Source organism: Cephus cinctus, unplaced genomic scaffold (genome assembly GCF_000341935.2).
Source record: "Cephus cinctus unplaced genomic scaffold, Ccin1 Ccin1_scaffold0705, whole genome shotgun sequence".
NCBI lineage: Eukaryota > Metazoa > Arthropoda > Insecta > Hymenoptera > Cephidae > Cephus > Cephus cinctus.
This window is the reverse complement of record NW_014333325.1, coordinates 105,240-131,345: the sequence shown is the minus strand read 5'-3', so window position 1 is coordinate 131,345 and position 26,106 is coordinate 105,240. Positions and strand designations below refer to the sequence as shown.

Sequence of the window (26,106 nt, the reverse complement as noted above, 5' to 3'; positions counted from 1 at the left end):
ATTGCATAGCTTAAAAACTGTTAAAAAACATACGGAACTTGTAAACCGACTATAGTTATGTATGTGTCGCATACAATTTTTTACTGAAAAACGGATTTAGTTTATAAACTCTCAACTATTGTCCTAGACTTTACGTTTTATTTGTGACACAATAATATAAATATATAATTAAATAGTCGCACACAACACATCAGAATATCTGATTTTAATCAAAAGCAATATCATTCTGCTCTGCCATCTACGTATAAGTCCTGTAAATGTTGTATATATTCAATAACATACAAGTCATTAAAACATTAAAGTCGCCATATGACATAGCAGAAGAATTGTAAATGTAAAGAGGACGTAAGATTCTTTTGGAGATTTATCACGGAATTTTGATTAGTTAGTCAAAACATTAACCTTTAATTGGGTCATGTTCTGGGGAAATCCAAAGACTGAAATAACCCCAACAATTTTATACTAATAATCATAATTATTTCTGACATAATGTATTCACCAAGCGATGACAGCGTTATTGACTTTCATATATGCTCCTCTCAATTCATTCAAATATGATATGCATACTAGATAAATGCATGAGAGTCATGAGATCCCATACGTGAATATCAATTACGTACATTTCTACAAAGATATAAGTACGTACATTCAGTCGGTTAAGATCCTATTGTTAAAGTATATGTAGAATCTAATTGAATTATTTCTATAGAGATATATACCGACATCCAGTCGAATGGGATCCTATTGTTAAAATATACGTATAGGATTTTAATTTGATTCTACATCAAGATCACACCAACTTCTGCTTTACGGTATCTTACTGGCGTCTGTGTTAATAGCTAACTTAATTATAATAATCCGTACTCCATACGATTCATCCGTGGCAAACTAACGGACGTTTTTCAAAGTAATCCGACAGAGCGCTTACGCGGGCAAATGAGATAATTTCAAAAAAGAAAACTAAAAATATCAATGCGTGTTAAAGTAACTTAATGTAATGGTCGTACACGTACAAATGGTGTTTTTAATCGGGATGAAATTCCGTGACAGCAACACACTAGGGCTTCTCGATTCTTTGAATGTGATCTTGGATTCCCCACCATATAGATGACGTCACGACATCGACGCATATCGGTATATAAGGCCAGGATTCCGCTAGAGAGTGGACAGTAGTGATCATCCCACGATCGAAAGTTGAATTGTTAGTAAAACTTTTTGTTTGATACAACGTTGGTCGCCATGACGATGATTTTAAACTCAATGACATTTACTGTTGGGACATTCGTGTCTCTTCTATTGGCTTGCGTTTACGGTGAGCTCTTTTTTTTTTAATTTTTATATGTTAAAGGGGAATTTTCGGAATTTTCTCAGTGATTTGTGTAATATATATTTTTAATCTTATCAATGATAAGTCATGGAACTTGTTGCTTAATTTTTAATAAGGATATGAGTGTCGCTTAGCTACAAAATTATAAAGAAGCGTAACGATCTTATGTGTTGTTGATTATGGTAATTAGAATCGACTGTTTTGTATATAAATTTTGTTATTTTGATATATTAACAAATTGAATTCTAAATTCAGATAATATCTTGCACAAAAACAAGGACTACATTGATAAAACTGCAGTTCGCCACTGATACGACTTATGCAAAGTAAAAAAGATTTATCAGCTACCACGCGAATGACGTGATGCTAGTGGAATGTTATAGATTGTTTGTTAGTGGAGTTAGTAAATATTTTAAATAATATTTGTTAGATATTATAAAAGTGAATTAATGATGCCAATTAAGCTCCTTAATTTTTTATATCATTACATGATAGCTGGTATAGGACTATTGACAAATATAAGGATCTCGCGAATATCGAAAATATACTTGGCTTTTGAACGAAGTTTCCTATTGAATTCAGTGGTTGCTGAACACCACGAAACGTGACGTGACTAAAAATGGACGTATTAGTGTAAACGATGGCTACAAGCAGAATGACTATACAGTGCTGACGTATCGGCGCATATGAACGTGGAAACTTTTCTAAAATTTTCTGTCACAAGAATTCGACGTTACGAAGGGTGAAGCGAATAAAGTGTCGCCTCTTCGACTTTTCTTCGAGTAAAGACAATCGTGACTATTTAGTCGAAAAAGTTCTAGTCAAAATTTGCTATAACTTAAACAAACTTTTGATAAACTGAAGATGTATTGGTAAATATTATTTGAAAAATAAACAATTTTCACCTGTGTGAAGGGTGTAAAATATAATCTAATATTGGAGTGGAAATGAAGCAAAAAAAATATTGTATAAGACTAATTCAAGTAAGATTAAACGTATTGCTTAATTATTCAAAATTTTATCTACTTCAAAGGTCTCATAACTACCCTCATAAATGTGATTTACTAATAAAAAAGTGAATCTGTTTATAATTTTGCTAATTAAATATCTTGAGCGTTACCCCAGTATACTCGGGATAAAATATTATTGAAGTATTATGAAATAAAATGGTAAGAGTGTAAATCAATTGCAAAAAGAAAGTAGAATTTTGGTAGTCCCTTTGTTCGGTTTGATTTAAATAAAACATTAAAAACTCTCTCCGTAATAAATTTCAATTTAATAAATTCATCAATATGGTCTTTCCGGAGATTTTAATGTTTTTTTTTTTTTTTTTCTTTAATCTGAACCACAAAATTCTCTCAGAGTAAATATTCCGCTTCTAGTACTTTTACGTGATAGGCAATTAGTTTTAATGCCAAAACTGTTCGAGCGATTTTTTAACTGAAGCAATATCGCAAAATAAACACAGAGCCTTTAAAATCATTCATCGACAACGATGAATGATTATCATGGCACGGTCTTCTGGTTTCGATTGCTGAACGCACTAAGTGCATTGAACTCTGAACGCTTGTCCTTCGTAATTGCCAATATTCCTGATTGAGAGTTCCGAGGTCATACCTATACACTCACTGAACGCATTATTCAATATCATAATTATACTGAAGACCGGCAAATATTACATATACAACATATCCATATATGAGAAAGGTGTCTAATTGTAAAACAGCATAACGAATAACACAGCAAACTGTATGCCGTCTAAAACACTTTTCCACTACATACTGACTTTCTTCCGTGTATAAACATCATAATTATCCCTTTTGTAACTGCACTGTAAAAGCTCACATGGAGAGTGCCACACCCCAGTCTACCTTGAAGAACAATATATAACGATATTTTACATTTTGCGCGACTTACGTTACAATAATAATAACGTGTAGAAATAAAATCCAAAAGTTCGACAAGTGCCTAAAAGGTATACTTTCGCGCATAGCATTGTAAAGTACCGACTATGGGGTCTACCAAACCCCAGAAAAGCAACGAAGATACAAATAGCTTCTTTTCGAGTATGACCTCGTTTAAAAATGTGTGTTTAAATACTTAAAAATATTTATGGTAATCTGACTATTCGATACTGGTGTACGGCAAAAGTCCAATAGCCTTTTTAGTGTAAGAATGCAGAAAGATTAATTATCCTGTCTACCATTAGGTTCTCGGTATTCCAGTCCTGACTGGCAGATAATTAAAAAAGTTAGCCAATTATCGTGATAATTATTGTCGTCGTCTTAATAATATGAAGTCACAACTAAATTGATCTTTACATAAGGATCACCGTATATAATGCATATTTATAACGATCCCAAGAATATTCGTTTTACTGTAAGTAGGTATCGCTGAAAGACGATAATTCTCTTTGCACAAGCACTTTTGAGAATACGCTTCTGATTTAATAATAGTGAAGTCAGCAGCATCACGGCAGATAAGAAAGTCCATTAGGTTCAATATTGTTGTACGTGATCGTTAAATGGTAAATAAAGTCGTTCGAATCTAGAAAAATATTGTTCGACTTCTTGGCGAATCGAGCTTTTTAAACGAAAAGTGAAATATACAGTTGTCAGATGAATCCGGGATGCACGATTTTTTTCACCCATATAAAAAAAAAAATTATAAGCAGATATTCATATCCCGTGACTAAAAGCAAAAGCACGCATGTTTTTTGAAAATCATATACGCGTACGTCCTTATGCTGCTAGTGACGTGATATAGTTACAACCGGCTTCCGTTTCAAGCCTGGTGTTTGAGATAAGAGCTTATTCAGGGGTTAAGTAATATCATGTATGCAATTTACTTGAAACATTTGAAAAGCTTGTAAAAGTATATCAACTCTAATTGTATTATCGACCGGTCATTTGATCGTTTTAGAGCCAAAAATACGTTTATAAAAAATTGTCGGTATATTTAGTGTTAAATAATGATAATAGTGTGCTATCGATATATAATTGCGTTTTCAACTGAAGACTAAGCTTCTAAGAGAATTTCTAGGCGAACTGTAATTATGTACGTACATAAGTTTGTACACGGAAGTCGCCATTTCATGCTAACTGACGTTAATGGCAGTTTTGAATGGCGGTGAGGTAATTCTTGCTAATTTCAAAGTTTGGTACTATTTTCGGCTAATAATGTAAAGCATTGACGAGCAAATAATCATATCTTGTGACTAAAAGAAAAAAGGGGTTTGATTTCCTGAAAATCTTATGATTGGTACCCCCTTTTGAATTTAGTGACGCGATATAGTTACAACTGGCTTCCGGACGCAGCTCAAAACCGGCAGCCAATTGTAATCGTACGAACGATAACCGCGAAATTCAATTTTAATGGTTAGAAAACATTTTTTATCAGCTTGACAATGGACAATGGTGTAGGACAAGTATAATTGTAAATATAATAACAAGACTAAATAAGCCTGTTTGGTGTTTGGATTTTCAAACTTTTACAAAATCTGTTCTCATCTTCCCGTCACGTTATAAAAACTCTTTTTTATTCTCCGTCTTCATAAAGTTTGAATAGTCGCTGCGCGAGTAGGTAGTAGAGCGCATTAGGTAGTAGAGCGCGAATAGACTTGGTTAAAAGTCTTGAAATTTTTTATCAAGCTCAATACTGAATACTTGAAGTAATCTTTAAAAATTAGACAGGGGCAAACTTGCGTAAAAAAATTAATTTCAAGTTTTGTTTTCATTGAGAAAATCAAAAAAAAAATCATAAATTCATCATCCATTTTTTATAAGTATTTTTCAATATAAAAAGGAGACGCTTACGTAATTCTTGATGACATTGAGCTATTTTCAATACGCATGTCACCCACAACACTTTCTCCTGTTCGATGACGACGTCATCGTTGCCAAAATATTTCATGGAACTTCAGTCACGAGGATTTCCATTGAAGGCACGAAATCCATTTTTAATAAAATCCCGTACAGGTCAACCAATTTCTTCTTATGCAATTTTTAAACTTTCGAATGATCTCATTTTGAGAATCGAGTTTTTAATATATCAGGGTTTCTAGGAATACTCAATTGATATTTGTAGCAAAAATATGCGAACACATTTCTGTGAGAAATAATTGAATTTGAAAAGTAATCCATACATTATAGTTACTCAAATATTAAGACGTGTAAAAAGTAAACACTAATATTTATACCACACAACAGTGTGCACTCCATTTCTGTGCTACACATCACAATGATGTGACTGTCGTGTTGTGACAATTATTACAATTCGTATGATACTCAATGGTATATAATATGATAGAAATTACATAATGGTATACTATAGACAAAATTATCTGCGTAGTTGATTTAATAAAGAGATTAAATCTAATACTGAATGCAGAGTTAACCAGGATTACGACTGTGTACTAAAAATTCTCTCAAAGTACCAAAAAAAAAAAAAGGTAAAATTAAAAAATATCAATATATACTTTGAAGATCATTTCCAAGACTGTTTCACTAACTGAAAAGTACTTCGAAGTCTTTGCAAAATTTTCCCCTAATTTGCGTGAACAACATATGAGAGGAACCATGGAAGTTCATTTTTTGCATATAAAAAAGAACACAGCAGATGTCCTCACGTCATTTACTAAGAATTGTATGTTGCTTGCTTAATCTCGTTCACCTCAATTTACATTTACCAATACAAATCTGAGATTAAGCCGAAAACAAACTAAATTACGTTTCAAATTACGCCACGTGTATATTTTTCTCTAAAAATTGCATGTCCAATCACTATTAACAGGACTGTCAGTAATTAAAAAATTACTTTAACTTTACGGACAAATACGTATAATTCTTTTTACTTATCGAATGAGTAATTCACACTTCCCTAATGTTCCGGGAACCTTCAATTATCGAAATGTCAGGGTTGGCCAGATTGCCGCGACTGTGTCTGTGCGCGTACTTAAAATAAGAATCACAATTTTCGTCGTCTTATCGTCTTTCCTTATACAACCAAGAAATCTTTGCGCAAACTGATCTCAAGAAGGACATCGAAAGACAATTGAAAACTTTAAGTAGGCGTGCGAGGTCACTTGATGGTGATTGAGATATGTGCGCGATCACGTGTTGTTGATATAACATATGTAAAAATTATGTGTATTTGTATCACAACAATCCGATAATACGTGTACCTCATTGCAATTAGAAAGCGAAAGATCTATTGTGCGATAGAGTTATCTTTGGTCTTGTTAAAAAAATATATATTTATATATACAGAGCTTGCTATGGATGTAAATATTTAATAGAAAATCAATTTTCCTTTAAAAAAAAATCTCAATCTTTTTACCGGCATAATATATATATTACTTTGTATCAGCTTTTCGAGAACCCAAAATTAAAAATTATGTAATAATCGAATCGTTACGAAAACTGCATCAGTGCATCAATTTGCTAATTGCAGACTGCAAATTTTAATGAACAAAATTAAAGTACGCCATATATAATAATGCATGCACATTCGCATATACCAGACATACATACATTCTTTTTACACCCGACGAAGACTGAGTTAGTGCTAAAAATGATTGAATACTTATGTATGCATAAAAATGGGTATCCGCTGACAAGCTCAATGATCCTCCATTAATAATGTAAGTGAAATTCATATAAACTTTCTAGTAAAAGGGTAAAATTGTTAGTGAAGCTACGAGTCATACGAAACTTTTCAAAATGAAAATACATACGAAAAATTTTCCAGGACTCTTAAACCGGACTCTATTAATGCGCGACATAAACACTCACGTTTTACGATCGACGGTGGATACGGGATCCGGTTTTCTAGATGATGCCCGTAGCTATTTTCGAACACATGGTCTTCAGATATTCTAACCGTCCTAAGACAAGTTCAAGGGAAGCTGGTTTCGCGCTCGGATTAATATCTTTATCAGGGGTTGCCAATATTTATTATACATACATATGAGTAGCTTGTTGTAACCGATAAATGAATGAAACAAAATGTATAAATCTCAAGTATTACATGGAATTACTGTACAGCTTTGCATAGTATGCTCAACGAACGTTACTTTCAATAGAATTGACCTTCTTTAAACTACTAAATGCTTGTTCGTTTGAATTCTTCCAGTGAAATATAGAGAAGAAAGTAATTTGTGCTTTTTCTTATATACACGCTGCCGTCAGATGGTTAATACAACGACGGGTGCATTAAATGGTTGTAATCGCTAAGTAGTCACCTATAGTTGCAAGTATATCTGATCGACGAAGTTTTAAAACCGTAGATTGTTTTAATCAACAAGTTATGTTTGCTGTATAATAGTTTAATGTGAGATTGTTGAATGCATTGACATAGTAAGAGAAGCATTGTCGACACAATAAAGAGTATTTGTATCTGGACAATGTCTACAAACAGTATTTTAATGCCTATTTATGTTTTAAAGACATTCTGAAGTACCTACGCAGCACAGAATGTACGTGGGACATTCACAGGACACTTGTGCTGTGTGGAGTATAGATGAAAATTTTAAAATTATACAAAAATATATAAGGTTTAATTTTTAGTTATAATGGAACTTTGAATATGATCAAGTTATACATGAAATGTAATATAAAATATGGACGCATCTTGCATACAAAGTTAGAAGCATTGGAATGCTTCTATTTGGAAAACAGGACGCTGCAAGAAATTTTTTATTTTTTAGAGACCAAATACAACCAATAACTTGCGTTGTATTATTCATGAATAATTTGATTCCGTTTAACAGACAAAGGAATGACTAAGGATTCTGGAAATAGTATCCAATTTACCTAACGGCCCATCCCAAAAAGGACCCATAAACATGAGTGAATGGTATAGGAATGAAAAAAAGTTTAGTTTTTTGAAACATTAAAATAGAATTAATTCATTTCATTGATAATGTTGCTACCGAGCAAACAAGTTTGTCTGATCGATGAAAAATATGCGTTTATGGAAAAATGACTGTTGAACGGTCGATATTATTTTTCTGACCAACAAGCTTGATGAGATCTAGAAGAATACGAAGGAAATGAATATTTATGTAGGATGCTATCTTATTTTTTTTTTTAAATAATAAAATACATGACGTTTATCGTTAAAGCCAAAAATGTACAAAAAGAACAATAAAAAAGGAACAGCGCGAGCATTCCAAAGTGATTGAATTATTTGTTTGCTTGTGTTTATAAACATTGCTTGTCCAGAATCGGTCGTTAGGTAAATTGCATACTAATGCAGATGACATCCATGACATATGAGCCTGCGCATAAGTATTTAAGTTTAAGAAAAAAATATTCTTTATTACAGCCCAGCAGGCTACTCAGGGTGAACTACTATCCCAGACCTGCCTTGGATGTATTTGCGAAGCTGCATCCGGCTGCAATGTCACATCCGGTTGCGTCGGTGAAGTATGTGGGCCTTTTCGCATAACCTGGGGCTACTGGGCAGATGGTGGAAAGCCTACTCTCAATAATGAACCTAACACCGTTGAAGGAGGTGCGTAATGAGCTTACAATGAAAGAAGCATTGATTTTGCTACTTCAGTAGCTTTATAATAAATAGAATGTCTAGATGAAAAGTGAATTGATACAATTTTTAACGTATTTGCAGCTTATCCAAGATGTGTGAGTGATCCCTATTGCGCATCTCGTGCCGTGCAAGGATACATGAACAAATTCGGACAGGTATGACGACATTCATTCAGCTGATCAAAAACAATAAGTATCAAATCTTGATATTGATTTTAAATAATTTACATGATCATTATCTTTTTCAGGACTGTAACGGAGATGGAGTTGTGAATTGCGATGATTATGCCCGCATTCATCGGCTTGGCGGTTACGGATGCAGTGGTGGTTTAGATGTAAAATATGAAACTTCCTACAAGACTTGCATACAAAACTTCGGCTAAACTCATCCATTCTTCGTAATTCTCACATTTATAATAGTAAATCGGTCCAGCAATAATTGTAACAACTGGCGTTAGAACAAACTTTTATGAGCGAATTTGATCGACTACGTTAACGAAAACAAATTTTTTTTAAACGATGTGTTACATTAGTCCTTTTAATTGCAAGGGGAAATAAGAACAGTTATTATTTTTTTGGTATTTCGTAAATCTGTCGTATTTAAAATAAATTTCTTCGAATCGAATAATAACGAATTATATATAATGATGACACCGTTGAGTTATTGATAATTTTTTAAATCAAATCTCCATGTTGTAATCGCTGATGTCATAGAATACTCATATATATTCACATATATGTATGTTGCGCATACATATTATATTCTGTATGTAATTCATAACCATACAATCACAATAAATTAACTCACTGTATTTGATTAAAAAAAAAATGTTGAGATTGGAAGAAGTCTTTGAACTATCAAAATATCAATTTTGATCCTTTTGTTGTCAGTATCTTGTCAACGACTTCTGCTCTCTTTTGAAGTTTTCTTACCTCTTCTTCGGGTATGTTATCGCGTTTCATATTTTTAACAAGAAAATGGGATATAAACAACCTCAAACCTTCCCGGAACGCTTGCAATTGAGGCGACAGTGCTATTCTCTCGAAGACTTTCTCGCAGGCTTCAGCACTCTTGTGAAGTAATATTCCGAGTACAATCTGTCTCAGCAGTCGTAGCGTATGTTTATCCAATTCACCAAATTGAACAACCTTAAAGAAAAAAATACTTTAAGCAGGAGTAATATGAACTGCAGTTAGTCCACGATTACAATGTTAAGTCTGGAGGCCTCTTTCTTAATAATAAAAAGGCATAAAACCATGGCCCCTCGAAAACATAATTTACTTGTAGACAAATTATGGAGTCCAATTATTTCACTAAAAATATTATTACCTTAAGAACAGAGAGTGGAAGACCTTTCTCAATGAAAAGATGAGTCAAAAATCGTGCAAGATTCGTCAACTGGTTCCCTGTATAACTTTTCAATGTCTTCAACTTATCCCACAACGTGTACTGAATCGTCATCTACAAATAGGAAAATCCGACAAGATTTGTAAAGATAATTCGTTAAATTGTCGAGCCAGAACAAAATGGATCTACCTGATATTTTCTATCACAATCACAAAATTTTTGAGCCAACACTGCGTAATACGGATTAAATTTTTTTTCTTGTAGACAACAGTCCATTATCACGTAGATAATTTCTCTTTCCTGCTGATCTTTCAGTCCAAGATGATGAAGTTTCTCAAAAGCGTCAAGATAGTCTTCGGCCGTCATTAAAACACAAAATATATTTCTTCTTATGTCAGTATTCATACGTTGTTTACGGGCTAACTCTAATATCTTTTGGCTGAACATCGGTTGCAAGTTAGCGTTATTTTTTGTTGGTTTTGTATCCTCTGAATTGCCTATCCACGCAGATCCAACTATCCACCATTTGCCTCTTTCGTTTACTACAATACAATAATTATTTTCATATATATCAAAAGTTGTACAATAACATTGACCTAAGATTACATAATGCTTTACTATTTGAACCTTACCTTCAAGCAAATCGTTTAATGCAATGTTAAACTGCGTAACGCTGTTTCCTTTGCGAACAAATGTTTTCATAAGCTTCTTTAAGTGTTCTATATGTGATGGATCGTATTGAGGAATTTTTGATACGTTATTATTTTTTATTGCCAGCAATACATCTAACATAAATTTTACTCTCGAGCTGAAAACATGACTAAGTATTAGTGCTTTTATCTATATGTACACAGATGCAATAGGAATAAATAACTTCAAACTATATTAATATTTATATCTTGAAATATATTGATGGACTAATAGAAATTGATGAAGAGTAGAAGAAAAAATTACAATACGGTATCTATAAAACCTTACTTACTTATCCGAAGTAGCAGAACAAGCTTTCTGTTGTAACTTTAGGATCAATTCTTTCAGGGCAATAGGATTATCCTTTCGTAAAGCAAATCCTACTGTTTTTAATATAAGCAGTATTAACTCAACTTCCTTCTCTGTAAAATTCTGTGAGATTTTTTCTAAGATCTGGTAAAGAAGTTTCGATCCATAGACCTAAGGACAACATTTGAACAAAAATATTAGTTATAATCTTATAGAATCATTTATTATTGTTTTTATTTCATAGACTTAGCAGTGTTCATTACTCGCAGAATGAGAACTTACCTTAAAATTATATAAATGTGCTATCATCAAGATCACGTTATCTAATTCCTTATTATCCACTTCTTGCGGTATCTTCAGCATTTTATCAAATTCTTTAACGATTGTCAGCAAAAAGTGTGCACCGACTTCAGTTCCAACATTAGCATGAAGTATTGTAATAAGCATCATATGCTCAGCAACGAGTCTGTCTGGCGTCAAAACATGAGCAACGATAGACTCCATCATGAGCTTTGATAACATCTCATTCATATCATTTCGACTGTTTGACATGTATAATTCATCAACCTAAGAAATGAGTAAAATTAATTGCTACTCGCATAAAATATAATGTATAAATATTGTATAATTAAACTTCTTAGACTACTAATTTGATTGTTAGACATACTTGTGAAGCAATTGCGTGCATATTGTGTTCGGCCAATCGATTGAGCAGACCTTTCAATTGTTTTCGAAGTCTCATCAGCTTTATGCTTTTGTCGTTGTCAGTATTTTCTTGTTTCAACCTTATTGCAGGTGGTATATATTTGGTTTCATTGTTAGATATAACATTACCATCTTTATCTCTTGTTCGACCATATATATCTTCCCAAATTTCATCACGATTTTCATTAATATCAGATTCCGAATCCCCAGACTCTGAAGATGTTATTTCATTGTTTTCGACCTTTGTAGAATCATGAGCTTTTTTAAATTTCTTTTGGTTTTCCTCCCCATTACGAAGATTCTTATTTGCAAAAATAAGCTTTCTTTTACTGTTTTTGGTAGAATCGGTATCTTCCTCCACATTTTCACTTCCCATGTCGGAATCTTCTTGACCGCTGAAATTTATAATGAAATTTGAAACTTGTATGTTATAACTTTTAATTATATAAGATATTCTGCTTAATTAGTATACCTATCCATTTCATTGCTGTCATCAGAATTTAGCATTGCTAAATCCGATACTATATCATTGTCTGAATCGTTTTCTAAATCATTTTCCTCATCTTTGAAATTACCACTTTCAGACGCTGACATATTTTCTGGATTTTCAGTACTATAGGTGCCTGTAGCTACTGCAAAGTCTTCTTCAAATTCTGATCCAGATTCTATACCTGTCAACTGCTTCTCTGTTTCCACAGCCAGTTTTCTATTTTCATCGTCACAAAAATCCAAAATATCTAACTCACAGATAAGGAATTACAATTACTAAAAGGTAAGTTTTCTGGAAAGTAATGAAAACAAGTAAGTCATAAACAATACAACTTTTGGATTATTAAATATAAAATTGAAAGATTAAAAAGGATACAATCCAACCCATCAGAAGCGAAAGACTTTGGAACTGTTTTACTTTTTCTCTTATTTAATTTGAGTTGTTTTTCTAACTGTTTAATAATTTTATCCTCTGCAACATTTGCTTTTTTTAATTGAGATTTTCGTTGAGCTTGCATTTCCCTTTCAAGCCTTTCCTGTTTCCTCTTTCTATCTTGATCGCATTCTACTTTTTGTCGATTTTGTCTAACTTTTTCATTTTTCTCATTTTTAATTGTTACATCAGTCTTTTTATTAGGATTTAATACAAACTGTCCAGGAATTTTAATTTGTTTTTGATAATACTTTGCCCTGCTGATCTTTTTCTCTTGACGTTTCTCTTTACGCAATTCTTTTCGTGTCTTTTGGATGGGCTTGCTTCGTTTATGTCCATGTTTTTGTTTTTTCATAATGGACCTATCAAAAGCTCCTATTGCACAATGATAATAAATATTCTTTAAAATAATTAAAATTACAATACTGTTATCATGTACTATTAGTATACCAAACTTTACTTACAAAATGGGTATGGGTCACATGAAGGTAACCTTATCTTAAAATAAGGAAACACGTGAATATTCTGTAACATAAGGGACAAAGAAGTACATATGATCACTTGTAGAATGGAAAAAAATATCGAACGAAATAATATATACAATTATTACATAATAATGATGACTTTTTTATTTATATTTCACTTCAGTATTATTTACCAATACAAACGTGTCAAATAAGTATTTACTTAGCGCTATCTGTTGTATACTTTTTAAAGGTCTGCCTGTGAGGTCTTCCACTGGCAAGCACTACTTAATTGCAGTAACTTTGCGCATAAGTCGTTTTGAAATGTCTGATACCTCCGATGTAAGTCTTATCAGATCCTGGGATTTGTCAGTTAGGTCGATTTTTGTCTTACGCATTTATAGTTGAAATTCATATTATGCCGAGAGTGATCTATAGTTTTAAGTTAGTCCCAGCCTTATGGAAGTTTACGGCCTAATGGACCCTCTTTACTAGAAACTCCTCGGTCCTTTGCTCCATTTTTTCATAGTACATACATATATGACATTAGAACTTATTTATTTTTACAAATTTTCCCTATTTTTATTAACATAACTTGTTAATTTTTAGTAGGTAAATAATTATACTCTGAAGGAATCAAACGTGATTATTTATCTTTTATAATTCAATATGTCCTTGTAGAAGTCGCGTTCAGGTATTCGAATAAATAAAATAAAGAAAGAATGCTGATTTTTTTAATATTATATGGAAATTTACTATTTTCTTTTTCACTAGTTCGTTTAGGTGAATTTAATAATTAACAATCTTCAAGTTATTGTTCAATAAAAAAAAGGAGACCCCCTTTAGTATCTTCGTAGAAACGATTAAGATTCAAAATCTTTCTTTATTCCGACAATTCGTTATTATAATGCAATTGGTAATTTTTAAATAGAAGGATATTTTCTTAGTAAACAATAACGTATTAACATTTTATGATCAACGATGCTACGTTCGACTGTCGTTTTCAATAAAAATGAACATCTATAAAAGTTGGACACGTTCAAGGTTATACTAAAGAATTAGACAATTTTTTTATTATGAAATATTGGATGTGAACCGTGACAAATATTCATCAGTCACCGCGGCAAATGTTATCTGTTTTCTGTATTAAAAAATATTGTAGTATTACGAATGTGGATAACGAAGAAATCAGGAGTATGATATTGGGTTATAACTAATGCAGTTACTATGGCTAAAGTAAAAGTTGCAATGAAAGATGCATCAGGTCTCAATATACACGCACGGACTTCTACGGTGATGTCTCAGGTATACTGCATATTTATTTTGATATATTCCTTTCCACAGCTAATAACATTCTCATGATTTAACGAAGTACTCGATAGATACTCCAATCTTCTCGAAACATATGGATTCATTTCATTTACAAAGATCACGCGGCGTAAACATCATGACGCATATTGTATTATCCAGCAATTTCGCGAAAATATCGCATTGCGAGTAAATTCAAAAAGAAGCAGGAACATAACTAGTCCACATAGCGACTAAAAGACACGCCCAATTCTACCATATCTATTGAGATATTCGTACAAACATGGAAAATAGATTATAATCTTTTTTCTATGATAGACCATAAATCCGAAATTAACAGGCTTTTCGCAGAAAATTTAATTATTATCAGTACTTAATGACATTTGCGTGGTACCTTCCTCTTTGCCGGAACAATAGTAAAAACTCAATGGTATTGGTTTATTCTTATGTAACCATAACGTTGATTGGCCGTTCATGAGGATACAGTGGTCGAACGTAGGAATCGAGCCTGACGTCAGCCAAGGTACTCGCGTTCGGCCATTTTGTGAGTGTGCGCCCGATCGCGATATTTGTGTTGAGAGGCTGCTGGAGCAAAAGCGAATGATTTAGTTTATTGATAGGCTCGTAGAGTGGTATTACATGTGCTAAGTGCATCAGGCACGATATACTCTAACGTTGCTTAGATTCATACCATGGAGGAAAAGGCGTCACTCAAAGAGCTCGACCAGTGGATAGAACAGTTGAACGACTGCAAACAACTGACAGAAAGCCAAGTGAAAACTCTCTGCGATAAGGTACGCATCTGATACATTGAATCGTTGCCGCCTTGTTTCTTTATCATGCTAATTATTGGTTAGATGCGTCATTCCGACATATTATTACCATCAAAATTACCATCAATATTATATCGGTCCTAGGCGTACTTTCTTCTTATTCAACTGCCGCATGATATGTCAGAGAATATTTGATGATTCAATGTTTCTTAAAACTGAAATTTAATAAATTCTTGCTTTACTATTTTATCCTATTTATGAGATTTTAATTTATTTTCTGTTTTTTGAATATTTCTATGTTCTTTAGGTAAGGAAATGAGTCTCTACCTCTGTATATTTTCTGATGATAACTAGTTATTGAGTATATAATATTTCTAACGTTATTAAATAATTTCTTGTACCATTTTATTACAGACTCTATGTTTTTTGAATTATAAATTTAATAGTGGTTTACTCTTTTTTAACAGATATATAGAATTTCATAGGTCTTTTGAGTTTTTTCAGATTTATAAAGGTATCTGATTATTTATCCATGAAAAACTGTTTGCCTAACAAAAAATAGAGAACCTTGTAGTTCCCAGACATTCAATTCATATATTATGATGTAAAACTCAATTGTCTTTCGCAACTATTTCTTGATTTCTTATGACTAATACTCACAAGATAACAATTGATTAATTAATTATCATCTTGCTGATTTTGTTCATTGATTTATCAATATTAATACATGAACTTGTATTGAATAAAAATAAGCTTTATGATCTCTAGTTTGAAATAGAACTGGATCAATTTTTTAAGAAGCAATATTAATTATGTTGTAATTATATGTTGCAAGTATATTCCAATGAATTATAATATAATAATTCATAATAAATGTCATTATTATATCATCACTCATTCTTCAAACCTTTATTCATAAAATCATTAACTAATATGAAGAAATGATATATTTCAGGCAAAAGAAATTCTAGCCAAGGAGTCAAATGTACAGGAAGTAAAATGTCCAGTAACAGTCTGCGGAGATGTTCATGGACAGTTTCACGATCTAATGGAATTATTCCGAATAGGCGGAAAATCTCCAGACACAAACTACCTGTTCATGGGCGATTACGTCGACCGTGGTTACTACTCAGTGGAGACTGTGACTCTGCTAGTTGCACTTAAAGTACTTTATATATTTATTATTTGCTTAATATTTATAATTCTATACAATTTCGTTAACTTTAATAAATATTTGTTAGGTTCGATATCGCGAGAGAATAACAATCCTTCGAGGTAATCATGAGTCCAGACAGATCACACAAGTCTATGGCTTCTATGATGAGTGTCTACGCAAGTATGGCAATGCCAATGTTTGGAAATTCTTTACGGACCTCTTTGATTATTTACCTCTGACTGCGCTGGTCGATGGTCAAATCTTCTGCCTTCATGGTGGACTCTCGCCATCCATCGATACCCTGGACCACATTCGCGCCCTAGATCGTCTTCAAGAGGTGCCACATGAAGTATGTACAGAATATACAATTATAAAAAATTATTACATAAACTTCACTGTTAACTACTTGTCAATATTAAAATAGTAAATATTTTTAGCTCCATATTCATTGAACTATACATATTGATAATGGCCTTTTGGCTTCTTTGATATGATGGACGACTGCATTAATCAGTAATATTTGTTTCAGGGACCTATGTGTGACCTCTTGTGGTCGGACCCTGACGACAGAGGAGGATGGGGTATTTCGCCACGTGGAGCAGGCTACACCTTCGGTCAGGACATCTCTGAGACCTTTAATCACTCAAATGGCCTCACTCTCGTTTCTAGAGCTCATCAGCTTGTGATGGAGGGTTATAACTGGTAATGCATTATTTAAAACCTTAATTACCCTCAATAATTAAAAGTTTCATTGAAAATATGATTGTAACTATCCCATGTCTTTGCTAGGTGTCACGACCGGAATGTCGTAACCATATTCTCCGCGCCGAATTACTGCTACCGTTGTGGTAATCAAGCTGCTATCATGGAACTGGACGATGCATTGAAGTACTCATTGTAAGTGCAACTTAATTGAATGTTTTTTTCGCTCTTGATGTAATGATTTATAGTTTCTCATGAATCACGTTTAATTTCGTCTAATAACCTAAACCTAAACCTAAATCTAAATATCTTGTGGCATTAATAGCATTGTCATTTTTTATTTCAGCCTTCAGTTCGACCCAGCACCAAGGCGTGGCGAGCCACATGTCACTAGACGAACACCAGACTACTTCCTGTAAAAGGTTGACCAGCACAGAAAAAAATGGGAGGTAGTTGTTAAGGTAGGGAATGGAACGATGATGATGGCTTTATAGTGATGCCACGTTAACATAATCTATTATAGAACGATTGGTTATGAGGTGCGAGAGATCGGAAACTACCCTTACACGCCATATATAGTCTCAAGTATTATATCATGGCCCATTTGATGATGGTGTCTCGTCGAGAGTCATCCCACTCCCCACACACACAGAATGGCGCCATCTTGGCGCTTTTAAATACATCCTAAGAATACAGTTAGACAGCGGGAGGGAGTGAGAAAGAGGACAATGAAAAAAAAATATTATAAATGCGCGTACACGCTACATACTATTCACACTCTATACTTACAGAGAAATGCAGAAAACACGGGCAATGTAAGACTTGAGTATAAAAAGAATCGTAGAAATGTTTAGGAATGGCCAGACAAACAAGGCAGGGCTGATAAGATCGGTAAGAAAGGTGTTGATATGAAAGGGTGAACCGGACATTGAGAACGCTTTTTTCCACGAATTAAATGAATTATAATGTAAACCGACACACGTACCTAAAAATCGAATACCACCCGAAGACGCATTCAGTTTTACAAATCTCCATACATGTATCGCTTGTATTTTTCTTATTGAGAGACAAAAAAAAGAATACAACACACATTTGAGTGCAATCTTTATTGTAAAAGAGGAGGTTACACGAAGAAGTGCTGAAATTGAAGGAATTGGAGGTTATGATTACACTTTGACTCACAATAGTTTCGGAGTCTCGTGTGAAGCTTTGCTTCACAAATAGAAAAAAGGAATGCATAGACGGGCAAAATGAGAATTTTTAGTTGAGAGAAAAAATCACCACGTACATCTTTTTCTCTATTAATCTAGATTAACCCATGTGTCGTGTTGATCTTAGTACGGAATGAAATATCCGCCCGAGGCTTCGTAGTCATTGGCCTTTTTTTCAATTTTTGTTTACTTTCTACTCTAATTTTTCCATTGCGAGTTCACCATTTATACATTACAATGTAGTCGTGTATTTGAAAGTGAGTACCATGATAACTGTCAACTTCAAATACCTACGCACTTTTGGATAAAATAAAAAAAATCGACAGGGACGAGCGTACGTACGTACGAACGTCAAAAGAAACAATTAATAATATTAACAAGTGAAGTTAATGGCTTGATGCAACGGTAAAGCCTCTCCTCTCCGGGTTATTATATCTGGGTACGCTTTTTCGAAGCATTTACAATGAAAAAAGAAAAAAATTAATTCGTAAATTCATCATTTTATCCTGTATAAGAACACTTGGAAACCATGTGTAATTTTCAAACGTGACGTTTTCACTACACCATCCTAGTACAAAAAACGGCTACACACTGTTTAGTGGACTTTTCTCGCACAGTCCTTTATATGTATACCATCCATCCACATTCTTTTAATAATATAATCGCGTAATTCCTTCTCCTCCTTCTCCTCCTCTTCCACCCCCATCACCCATCATTCACGTTTGAACTTTTTCTCGTTGCTGCATTTAGTAGCGGGATCAATCTTGCTCTGCGGCTCGACACTTGCATCAAGCCCCTCTTTAGTAGTAATTATTGCACCTGTATACACAACAAAACGCGCGATATGTACGACAGTGAATTTACAAGCAATTCCGAAATTTTGCGTATAACGTTTGCGTGACGTTTTGCCAAGTCGATTTAGTGCATATTAATACATAAGATACGGATCACGAGGAGACCAGCAAACAAATTAATAATAAACGAGAGGAAGTGGATTGAAAGAAAAACAAATATATATGTGTGTGTATATATATATGAATATCGAGAGTAATAGTTGTATCGCGACAAATAAGGATGACCTTTTTACTAATTGTAAAAGAATAACGATAAGGCAACGCTTCTTGGTATTATTAAGAGAAAATTAAACAAAAAAATTCAAGAAAAAAAAAGGTAAAAACATGGAAGAAAATCGAGCAAATAATAAGTATATGCATGTACGACGTAACAAGAGAACGAAGAATAGCAAGAGACATGCGAGAAGTGTGTATCCCAAGGAATATAAGAATTTTCAGTAAAGCACGGGAACTCTGGAAACAGTTATTGTAAAGCAGAGGCTGGGGATGAGCAAAAAAAAATAACACATACAGAAACGTATTTCGCAGTGAAATAAGCATGCGAATCGAATATATGCATTGCTGAATTATTATAGTGTATGATTATGCTTTTATAGTGTTTGGCTTTTTCTTTTAATTCGTTTCGGCATTAGCCAAGTGTGAACTCGCATCTATATCTCACAATTCGTCATTGTGCTTATGCAAGATGCGCTTTACATGCGTGTTTACGGTACATAAAGAAAGAACAAAAAATCCCATGGGATTTTATCATGCGGTGCAGAAGCTTGTAACTAAATAGAGTAAGAGTCAAGAAGAGCAGGACGTGATGCAGTGTAAATCTTCCTCGAATAATCTCCAATTCTGGCCCAAAAAGTATTGTACATTATATGGCGTCTGTTTGTCTCTCGAATTGTACAGTGAACTGCCTGCGTGCAGTGTACCTGTTGTTAAAAGAAAAGAAACAATATGGCGAACCAAAAGCCACGCGATACGTAAGGTGATCACTCGTGCTAGTTAAGACGAGATAGATATAGAGATAATCGTTGAGGCGATGTTACTATTTCTTGAAATATTCTCTTTGGTTGTTTACCTTTTTTTCTGTCCTTACGACTATTAATTACATTGCAACACGTAACGAGCAAATTTTTGTTGTACCACAGTTTAGTCACGAACCAGATATCATCAGCAGAGCTGTAGAGACGAATTGTAATAGCCAACTTTTTGTAAACGCTCATATTTATTGTATTGTATGCTCCTGGCGTAACGAGGCGGCATCCATAGACAATATTTTCACTAGCAAAGCTTTTCCAGCTATTGCGTGAGTGTTTGCCAATTTGCACTCTTATGCAACGTGTGCAGTAGATTTATGCAGGAGTAAGAAGGTGAGGAGGGAAGAGCTTTGTTGTTGAAAATGTTGTTGCGAGAAGTTATAGATTTTGGGCGGATGGATTGAGTGTTGTGACGACAGAAACGAAAAGGTTAAATATAGGGAACAGCGTCAGACGCGACGGTAGGGAATGTGCATGCGCGCGCAGACGTAAATTTTATATTATTATTATATACTATATTATATACTTACATACAGCCATAACACATACACGTACGTGCATACACGTGGCCTCTATGATATTATTCGAGAGCAAACGCGTTTTTTTGTCTTAATGCTTTCTTGTGTTTTAACTATTCTCGTGCCACACTTTTCGGAAATATTAATGGTCGATTTTTTTGTCTGATCGGCGAGAGTTCAATCCTCGTGCACCTACATAAACGCTGTTACGAATAAAATGTATTTGTTACTCAAGTAATTTTGAAGAGATAATGACGCGTGATTATATATGCATTTGTATATGTATATATGCGTGCACACGCATTATTGACAAAATATTTTGAAAAAAAAAAAGATTGAGCCATTCTTTTGTCGCCCATTGTAATTTGTGGCGAGATATCTGTGAGCTGTTCACGTAACATTGCATTTAGGCTCGGTTTTGTTTCTTTTTTTTTAAGTGAAGTGATTTGTGTCATTTAAAAAGATCAAAATTTAACGTGTGGCTATGGTCATTAAAAAAAAAAAAGTATATTTACCATACGATTAGTATTATGAAATGGCTACATTTAGGTATACATGAGTCACATACAGAAGCACGCACGAGGAAAGTGACCAGAAATTAAAAAATGAATGGAGCGTCTTATAAGAGGAAAGAAGGAGGATCGGAAAGAAATACGATGAGACTTTGGCGAGAGGGAAGAGACAGATCACAAATGGCCAAGCGTAAGCTTGTATTGTATTCTGAAACTAAAACGAGGAAAAAAGTGAAACTTTGTTGAGATCATACGTCATAATTTTTACTTTTCATCTTTCATGTTTACTCTTAATTTATATGATAATCGATAACGACGATGCTGAATGATAAGAGAGTAATTAACGATTATTGATGAGATAATAAAAATATAAAAGTACAAAAGAGATATTTCGCCAGAAGAATCATACGTCCGTTCAAGGTGGCAAAGAGCTAATGAAGATCAGGGACGGGAAGAAGAACAAGAAAAATGATTCGTTGGCTTCGTGTTTCATTCGAAAAATTTTATATCAAGATGCGGTACCTAAATTTTTAGCTTTCCTCGCAGTTCGCGCTATGATCTTTGTTACTTGGCGTGTTGAGGGCACTGCTAGGGACAAGGAGGAGGTGGTATATATACTGCAAAGATGTAGCGTGGGAGAGATAAGTATTCTCATTGTTAAGTAAAAAAATATTTATTTAATAATTAGGTACTTTTCGAGTACGCTTCCTTTCATTTTCATCTTTTTATCGTTTCTTTACCAATACGTCGTCGACTTTACAATCTCCAATAAAAAACAAACTAATTACATTCAGACGTTTGATTCCACATTGTATGTACACCTGCACGCATATGTGTTTTATATCATGTTGTCTTCGGAGATTTACAATGATTGTGAAGATACACGCTGTTACAATGATTATCTTATTTGGAATTAATATAACTTAATCTTTTACGAAAATTAGCAAACGGTAGAACACTATTAAATTGTCTTGTTTCAGTTTTTGTGCTTCCGTTTGTTGAATGTCTCTTTATTATTTGTCTGCTTTTGTGTGTGCATTAGTTATTGTCTTAGCACCCGTCTTCTTTTCCTTCTAATGTCTTTCGGAATGACAAAAGTAAAATTTATCTTGGAAATGGAATTGAAGGATATCTACGTATTTTTTGCAGTCTTGTAAAATTATGATATATGACAATTTTATAATTGTCTATAATTATTCCGAATTGACTATTGTTTCTTCAAATTTCTTAGTTTCATTTCTCTTGTACCTTAACGATATATAGTCAACTCTACCTAGATTATTTCAATAATTACAGAACTATAAAAAAAAAAGTAGTTTCATTTTTTTACATTGCTATCATTGTTGGTTCAAACATATATTACATTCCGCCATTAGTAATATAATATCCTGCGTATTATTCATTTGAACATATCGTTCATTAAAGAATAATAAAATGATAAAAAATCACTGTTTATTCTTTTTTTTTAAGTTTTGCAGTCATTCCTGTTCTAGAGAATTATTTTTTGTTCATTTCAGTGCTTGCGTAAAACGCTGTTTAGTGTTACGTAACAGATACTAATCATTTTAAACAGACACAATGATTTACAAATTTACGTGTCACAAAATTACAGGATATCCTGAGTACATAATTGTATCTTTTACTGTCTACAATTAGGTTTTACTATTTTTGTTTAAGTCTTTTTTACCTCAAAAGGCAACCTAGAAGTCGATTAAATTAATAAATAGTTTAATCACTGTTAAAGTTTAGCTCCGGTGTCTAAGTTCAATAATTGTTTCATAACTTCATAAGTTGTGAAACTTACTGATACCATTGGAATGGCGCGTAAGTAATTAATGCTCATACCACGATAGAGACCCTTCACGATACCATTTTCATGATAGATTATTCTCATCGTGGCGAACATACCAGACCTAAAATGGAAAACAATATTATCAATTGATATTCGAGTGGTTTTAACGCTTAATGCCCTGTGACTTTACTTACCCATATTTGTAAGTCTCTGGATTCATCATAGCTAGTTGCATACGTCTTCGCGTAACGTCCATTGGATATGAGAAACTCTGCGCAACTGCACCAGCAAAAGCACCGCATATCAGTTTTGCTGGTAAAGTTAGCACTAAACCACCAGTATTTCTATTGCACTTGTTGCACAAATATTCTGGAGCATACCGCATACAGAGAAACTTAAGCTTTTCAAATGTATAAAATGAAAAGCCTGCGTAAGGTACCATGCCTAAGATGGTTGGCCAGAATCCTCGATACAAGGCCTTCAGTCCTCCTTCCTGAGCAGTATGAAAATTTTATTAAAAAATTATATTTAACTTCAACATTTCTTTCGTAATTCAGATTTTACCTCACGGAATATACTAGATGCGGTGTGTACGATACCAGTGTATATATGTTCACCGGATATTTGAAAAGCCAAACGAGCACGTATTGTATCCAATGGATAAGTTAAAGTTACAGCTGTGACGCCAGCAGCAGAACCAGCAAAAAATTTGTCAATATGTGTATGATTTCCTAGAAGATTACCTAAATACTGCAGAATACAATTTTATATATGTATATATAGATAGATATATATAAACATATTAAAGGGCAGTTTTAAGGGCATGCGACACTCACAACGGCAACCCGATATATTTTTTTTTTAAAGAGAAAGTAACCCTGGGACACGTGGTATTAAAATTCTAACCTAACCTAATCTAGCGAATTATTTTTCAGCCCATCACAACTCCGCGTCCAGCATCAAAAATTTTTTAAAAAATTTTGTGTGAGTGCCGCCAAACGGTCCTGGAAGCATACGATAGACATAAAAGTTTTCCGGGACCATCCTGGAACACAACAAATGTCCTGGAAACTGTCAATATGCAAGTAAAACAATCCTGGAAATTGCCCTTTAACATAAATATATGTATAGGTATTACTCCAAAATATTACTGTATTCTTCATAATGATTTTTGGAATTTATAATTACCTTTTTATAGAATTCAAAAGAAGTGAATTGCGTGGCTGCATATGGAAAAATTCTGACCATTTGTGCACCATTTCCTTTATATAAAGCTAAAATAGTTTCTTTTCTAATAATTTCCTGCAGTCCTGAAAAAACTCCTGGAGAGAAATATCATTAGTACCTTCAAGAGAATTTTTGTTAGCAATTGAGTAATTAATTTTAATACCCAGATGCTTGTAGTGTTTGTTATGGGCCTGTAGCAATATTTTTATTCTATCTAGTGGAGCAACTGCAGTTTTTGAACACATACCAGCAATACCTGGAAGAATAGCAATAAACAAATATTTAAAAAATTATGTTTCCAAAAATTTTTATCTTTTTTACTAATGTGACAGAAACAATTAATGTTAGAAGAATGTTGGTTGGTGGTTTATAATTAGAAGTTGTTTCATGTGTTGATCAATTCGCAGTCAGCTTAAAGAAAAATCAATGCAATTCAATTTTACAAGACATTTCCACAACCAGGTTGGGGTCCTACTCAGGTGCCTGAATATATATATTTTAAACTGTATAAGTAAAAAGATAAAGAACATATCTGTTTACAAAAATATTGAAATTTCTTGAATAATAATTATAAATTATTCAAGTATGTATTGACGTAATGTAAAATATTACACTTAGTTTTATGAAGTTATAGGGAAAACTCACGGTACTCATATGCCATCCAAAAATTATTGGAATGGTTGAAAACAGCAATAAAAAATAAAATAGAAACCAGCAACGACCAGTCAACATAGGTGGATCAAAGTCCTTTATGATTCCTTCTATCACAAAACTATATTAATTCTCACACCTAAGGTGGACCCCAAAGGGTCAAAATGTTTAATATCGAATTACATTGATTTTTCTTTAACCTGACTGTGAACTGGTTAAAACCTGAAACAACTTTTAGTTGACAGAAATATTATGTTAGTTGAGATAGGCATCGGAAGCAAGGAATTGTATTTAGTGGAAATACATTAAAAAATTTTAAGAAATATTAACGTTGCTTCATGTTATTTATTTGTTAATTATATAATGGCACTATACATATATATAAAAATAACGTTGAATATTCGTTTCTTATAATACAATAGAATTTCACTCTGATAATGTAATGACAGTTTCTATTTCTAACGGGAAATTTTGAAGAATCAAGTTTTCTTTTAAATTTATTGTTATACTTACCACCGGCAAAAAGACTTTTTAATACGAATTCAAAATTTTGCTCATGTTCTGCACGAAGAGACATTGTTATATGATTGTTTCACTTATAAAAACACAGGAAAGAATCTACCACATCGGACGAGGAACGTCAAACACGAATTAATACTGCCAGGTGACGTTCTCTCTCTTTCTCTCTCCACGAATACGGGTCACTGACCTTGACTGACGTTTCACCGCCGCGAAATTGGGTTAATGCCCCCATTCATATGCTAGTACCAATCTAGGGATTCGTGTCTAGAGAATTGTCATGTTGCAAACAAAAATATCCCTAGATATAAAAGTACGTAGAATAGGCAAATTGTAGAATGTCATGTCGATAGTTGTAATCAGTGGCGGCTTGCGTATAGGCACTGTGGAATTGCAGCACTCCCTATTTTCACTTGATATTATTAATAAAATGTAATATCAGAGATGAGTAGGGAGATTGCCAATGAGCCTGTTTTTGGTGAAGGCAATTTTTCTCTGGTTTCGGCGCGCCACCTTAGCGGAGGGCCCTCGAAGCAGTTCCAC

General features: G+C 33.5%; 4 protein-coding genes across 9 annotated transcripts; 2 read left to right on the top strand and 2 right to left on the bottom strand.

The window, feature by feature from the left end:
* The first annotated feature begins 1,152 nt into the window (after nucleotides 1–1,152).
* On the top strand, nucleotides 1,153–9,525 carry LOC107270125 (lysozyme). Its single transcript, XM_015744835.2, has 4 exons — nucleotides 1,153–1,312; nucleotides 8,654–8,842; nucleotides 8,957–9,030; nucleotides 9,123–9,525. The coding sequence occupies exons 1-4, from the start codon at nucleotides 1,240–1,242 to the stop codon at nucleotides 9,255–9,257; spliced, it is 471 nt and encodes a 156-aa protein (XP_015600321.1). The 5' UTR covers nucleotides 1,153–1,239; the 3' UTR covers nucleotides 9,258–9,525.
* Nucleotides 9,526–9,582: 57 nt separating this feature from the next.
* On the bottom strand, nucleotides 9,583–14,054 carry LOC107270121 (nucleolar MIF4G domain-containing protein 1). 5 transcript variants are annotated; one of them, XM_015744829.2, is made up of 11 exons: nucleotides 13,459–14,052; nucleotides 13,313–13,373; nucleotides 12,792–13,223; nucleotides 12,399–12,663; nucleotides 11,889–12,321; nucleotides 11,504–11,788; nucleotides 11,205–11,392; nucleotides 10,855–11,030; nucleotides 10,412–10,764; nucleotides 10,205–10,336; nucleotides 9,583–10,023 (listed from the first exon to the last, which is right to left on the bottom strand). In XM_015744829.2, exons 3-11 carry the CDS (start codon nucleotides 13,201–13,203, stop codon nucleotides 9,733–9,735), a joined length of 2,535 nt encoding a protein of 844 aa, XP_015600315.1. In that variant the 5' UTR covers nucleotides 13,204–13,223; nucleotides 13,313–13,373; nucleotides 13,459–14,052; the 3' UTR covers nucleotides 9,583–9,732. The 5 variants fall into 5 exon arrangements, with proteins under 5 accessions (XP_015600315.1, XP_015600311.1, XP_015600314.1 ...); XM_015744825.2 differs by having other exon boundaries at nucleotides 9,733–10,023; nucleotides 13,450–14,054; XM_015744828.2 differs by having other exon boundaries at nucleotides 9,733–10,023; nucleotides 13,507–14,054.
* Nucleotides 14,055–15,140: 1,086 nt separating this feature from the next.
* Nucleotides 15,141–21,627, top strand: LOC107270123 (serine/threonine-protein phosphatase 2A catalytic subunit alpha isoform). 2 transcript variants are annotated; one of them, XM_015744833.2, is made up of 7 exons: nucleotides 15,141–15,414; nucleotides 16,349–16,558; nucleotides 16,635–16,898; nucleotides 17,079–17,251; nucleotides 17,339–17,446; nucleotides 17,598–17,712; nucleotides 17,775–21,627. In XM_015744833.2, exons 1-6 carry the CDS (start codon nucleotides 15,313–15,315, stop codon nucleotides 17,668–17,670), a joined length of 930 nt encoding a protein of 309 aa, XP_015600319.1. In that variant the 5' UTR covers nucleotides 15,141–15,312; the 3' UTR covers nucleotides 17,671–17,712; nucleotides 17,775–21,627. The 2 variants fall into 2 exon arrangements, with proteins under 2 accessions (XP_015600319.1, XP_015600317.1); XM_015744831.2 differs by having other exon boundaries at nucleotides 17,598–21,627.
* Nucleotides 21,628–22,031: 404 nt separating this feature from the next.
* LOC107270122 (graves disease carrier protein homolog) lies at nucleotides 22,032–25,929 on the bottom strand. Its single transcript, XM_015744830.2, has 6 exons — nucleotides 25,558–25,929; nucleotides 24,557–24,649; nucleotides 24,355–24,488; nucleotides 23,731–23,916; nucleotides 23,361–23,659; nucleotides 22,032–23,287 (listed from the first exon to the last, which is right to left on the bottom strand). Exons 1-6 carry the CDS (start codon nucleotides 25,619–25,621, stop codon nucleotides 23,113–23,115), a joined length of 951 nt encoding a protein of 316 aa, XP_015600316.1. The 5' UTR covers nucleotides 25,622–25,929; the 3' UTR covers nucleotides 22,032–23,112.
* Nucleotides 25,930–26,106: the final 177 nt, after the last annotated feature.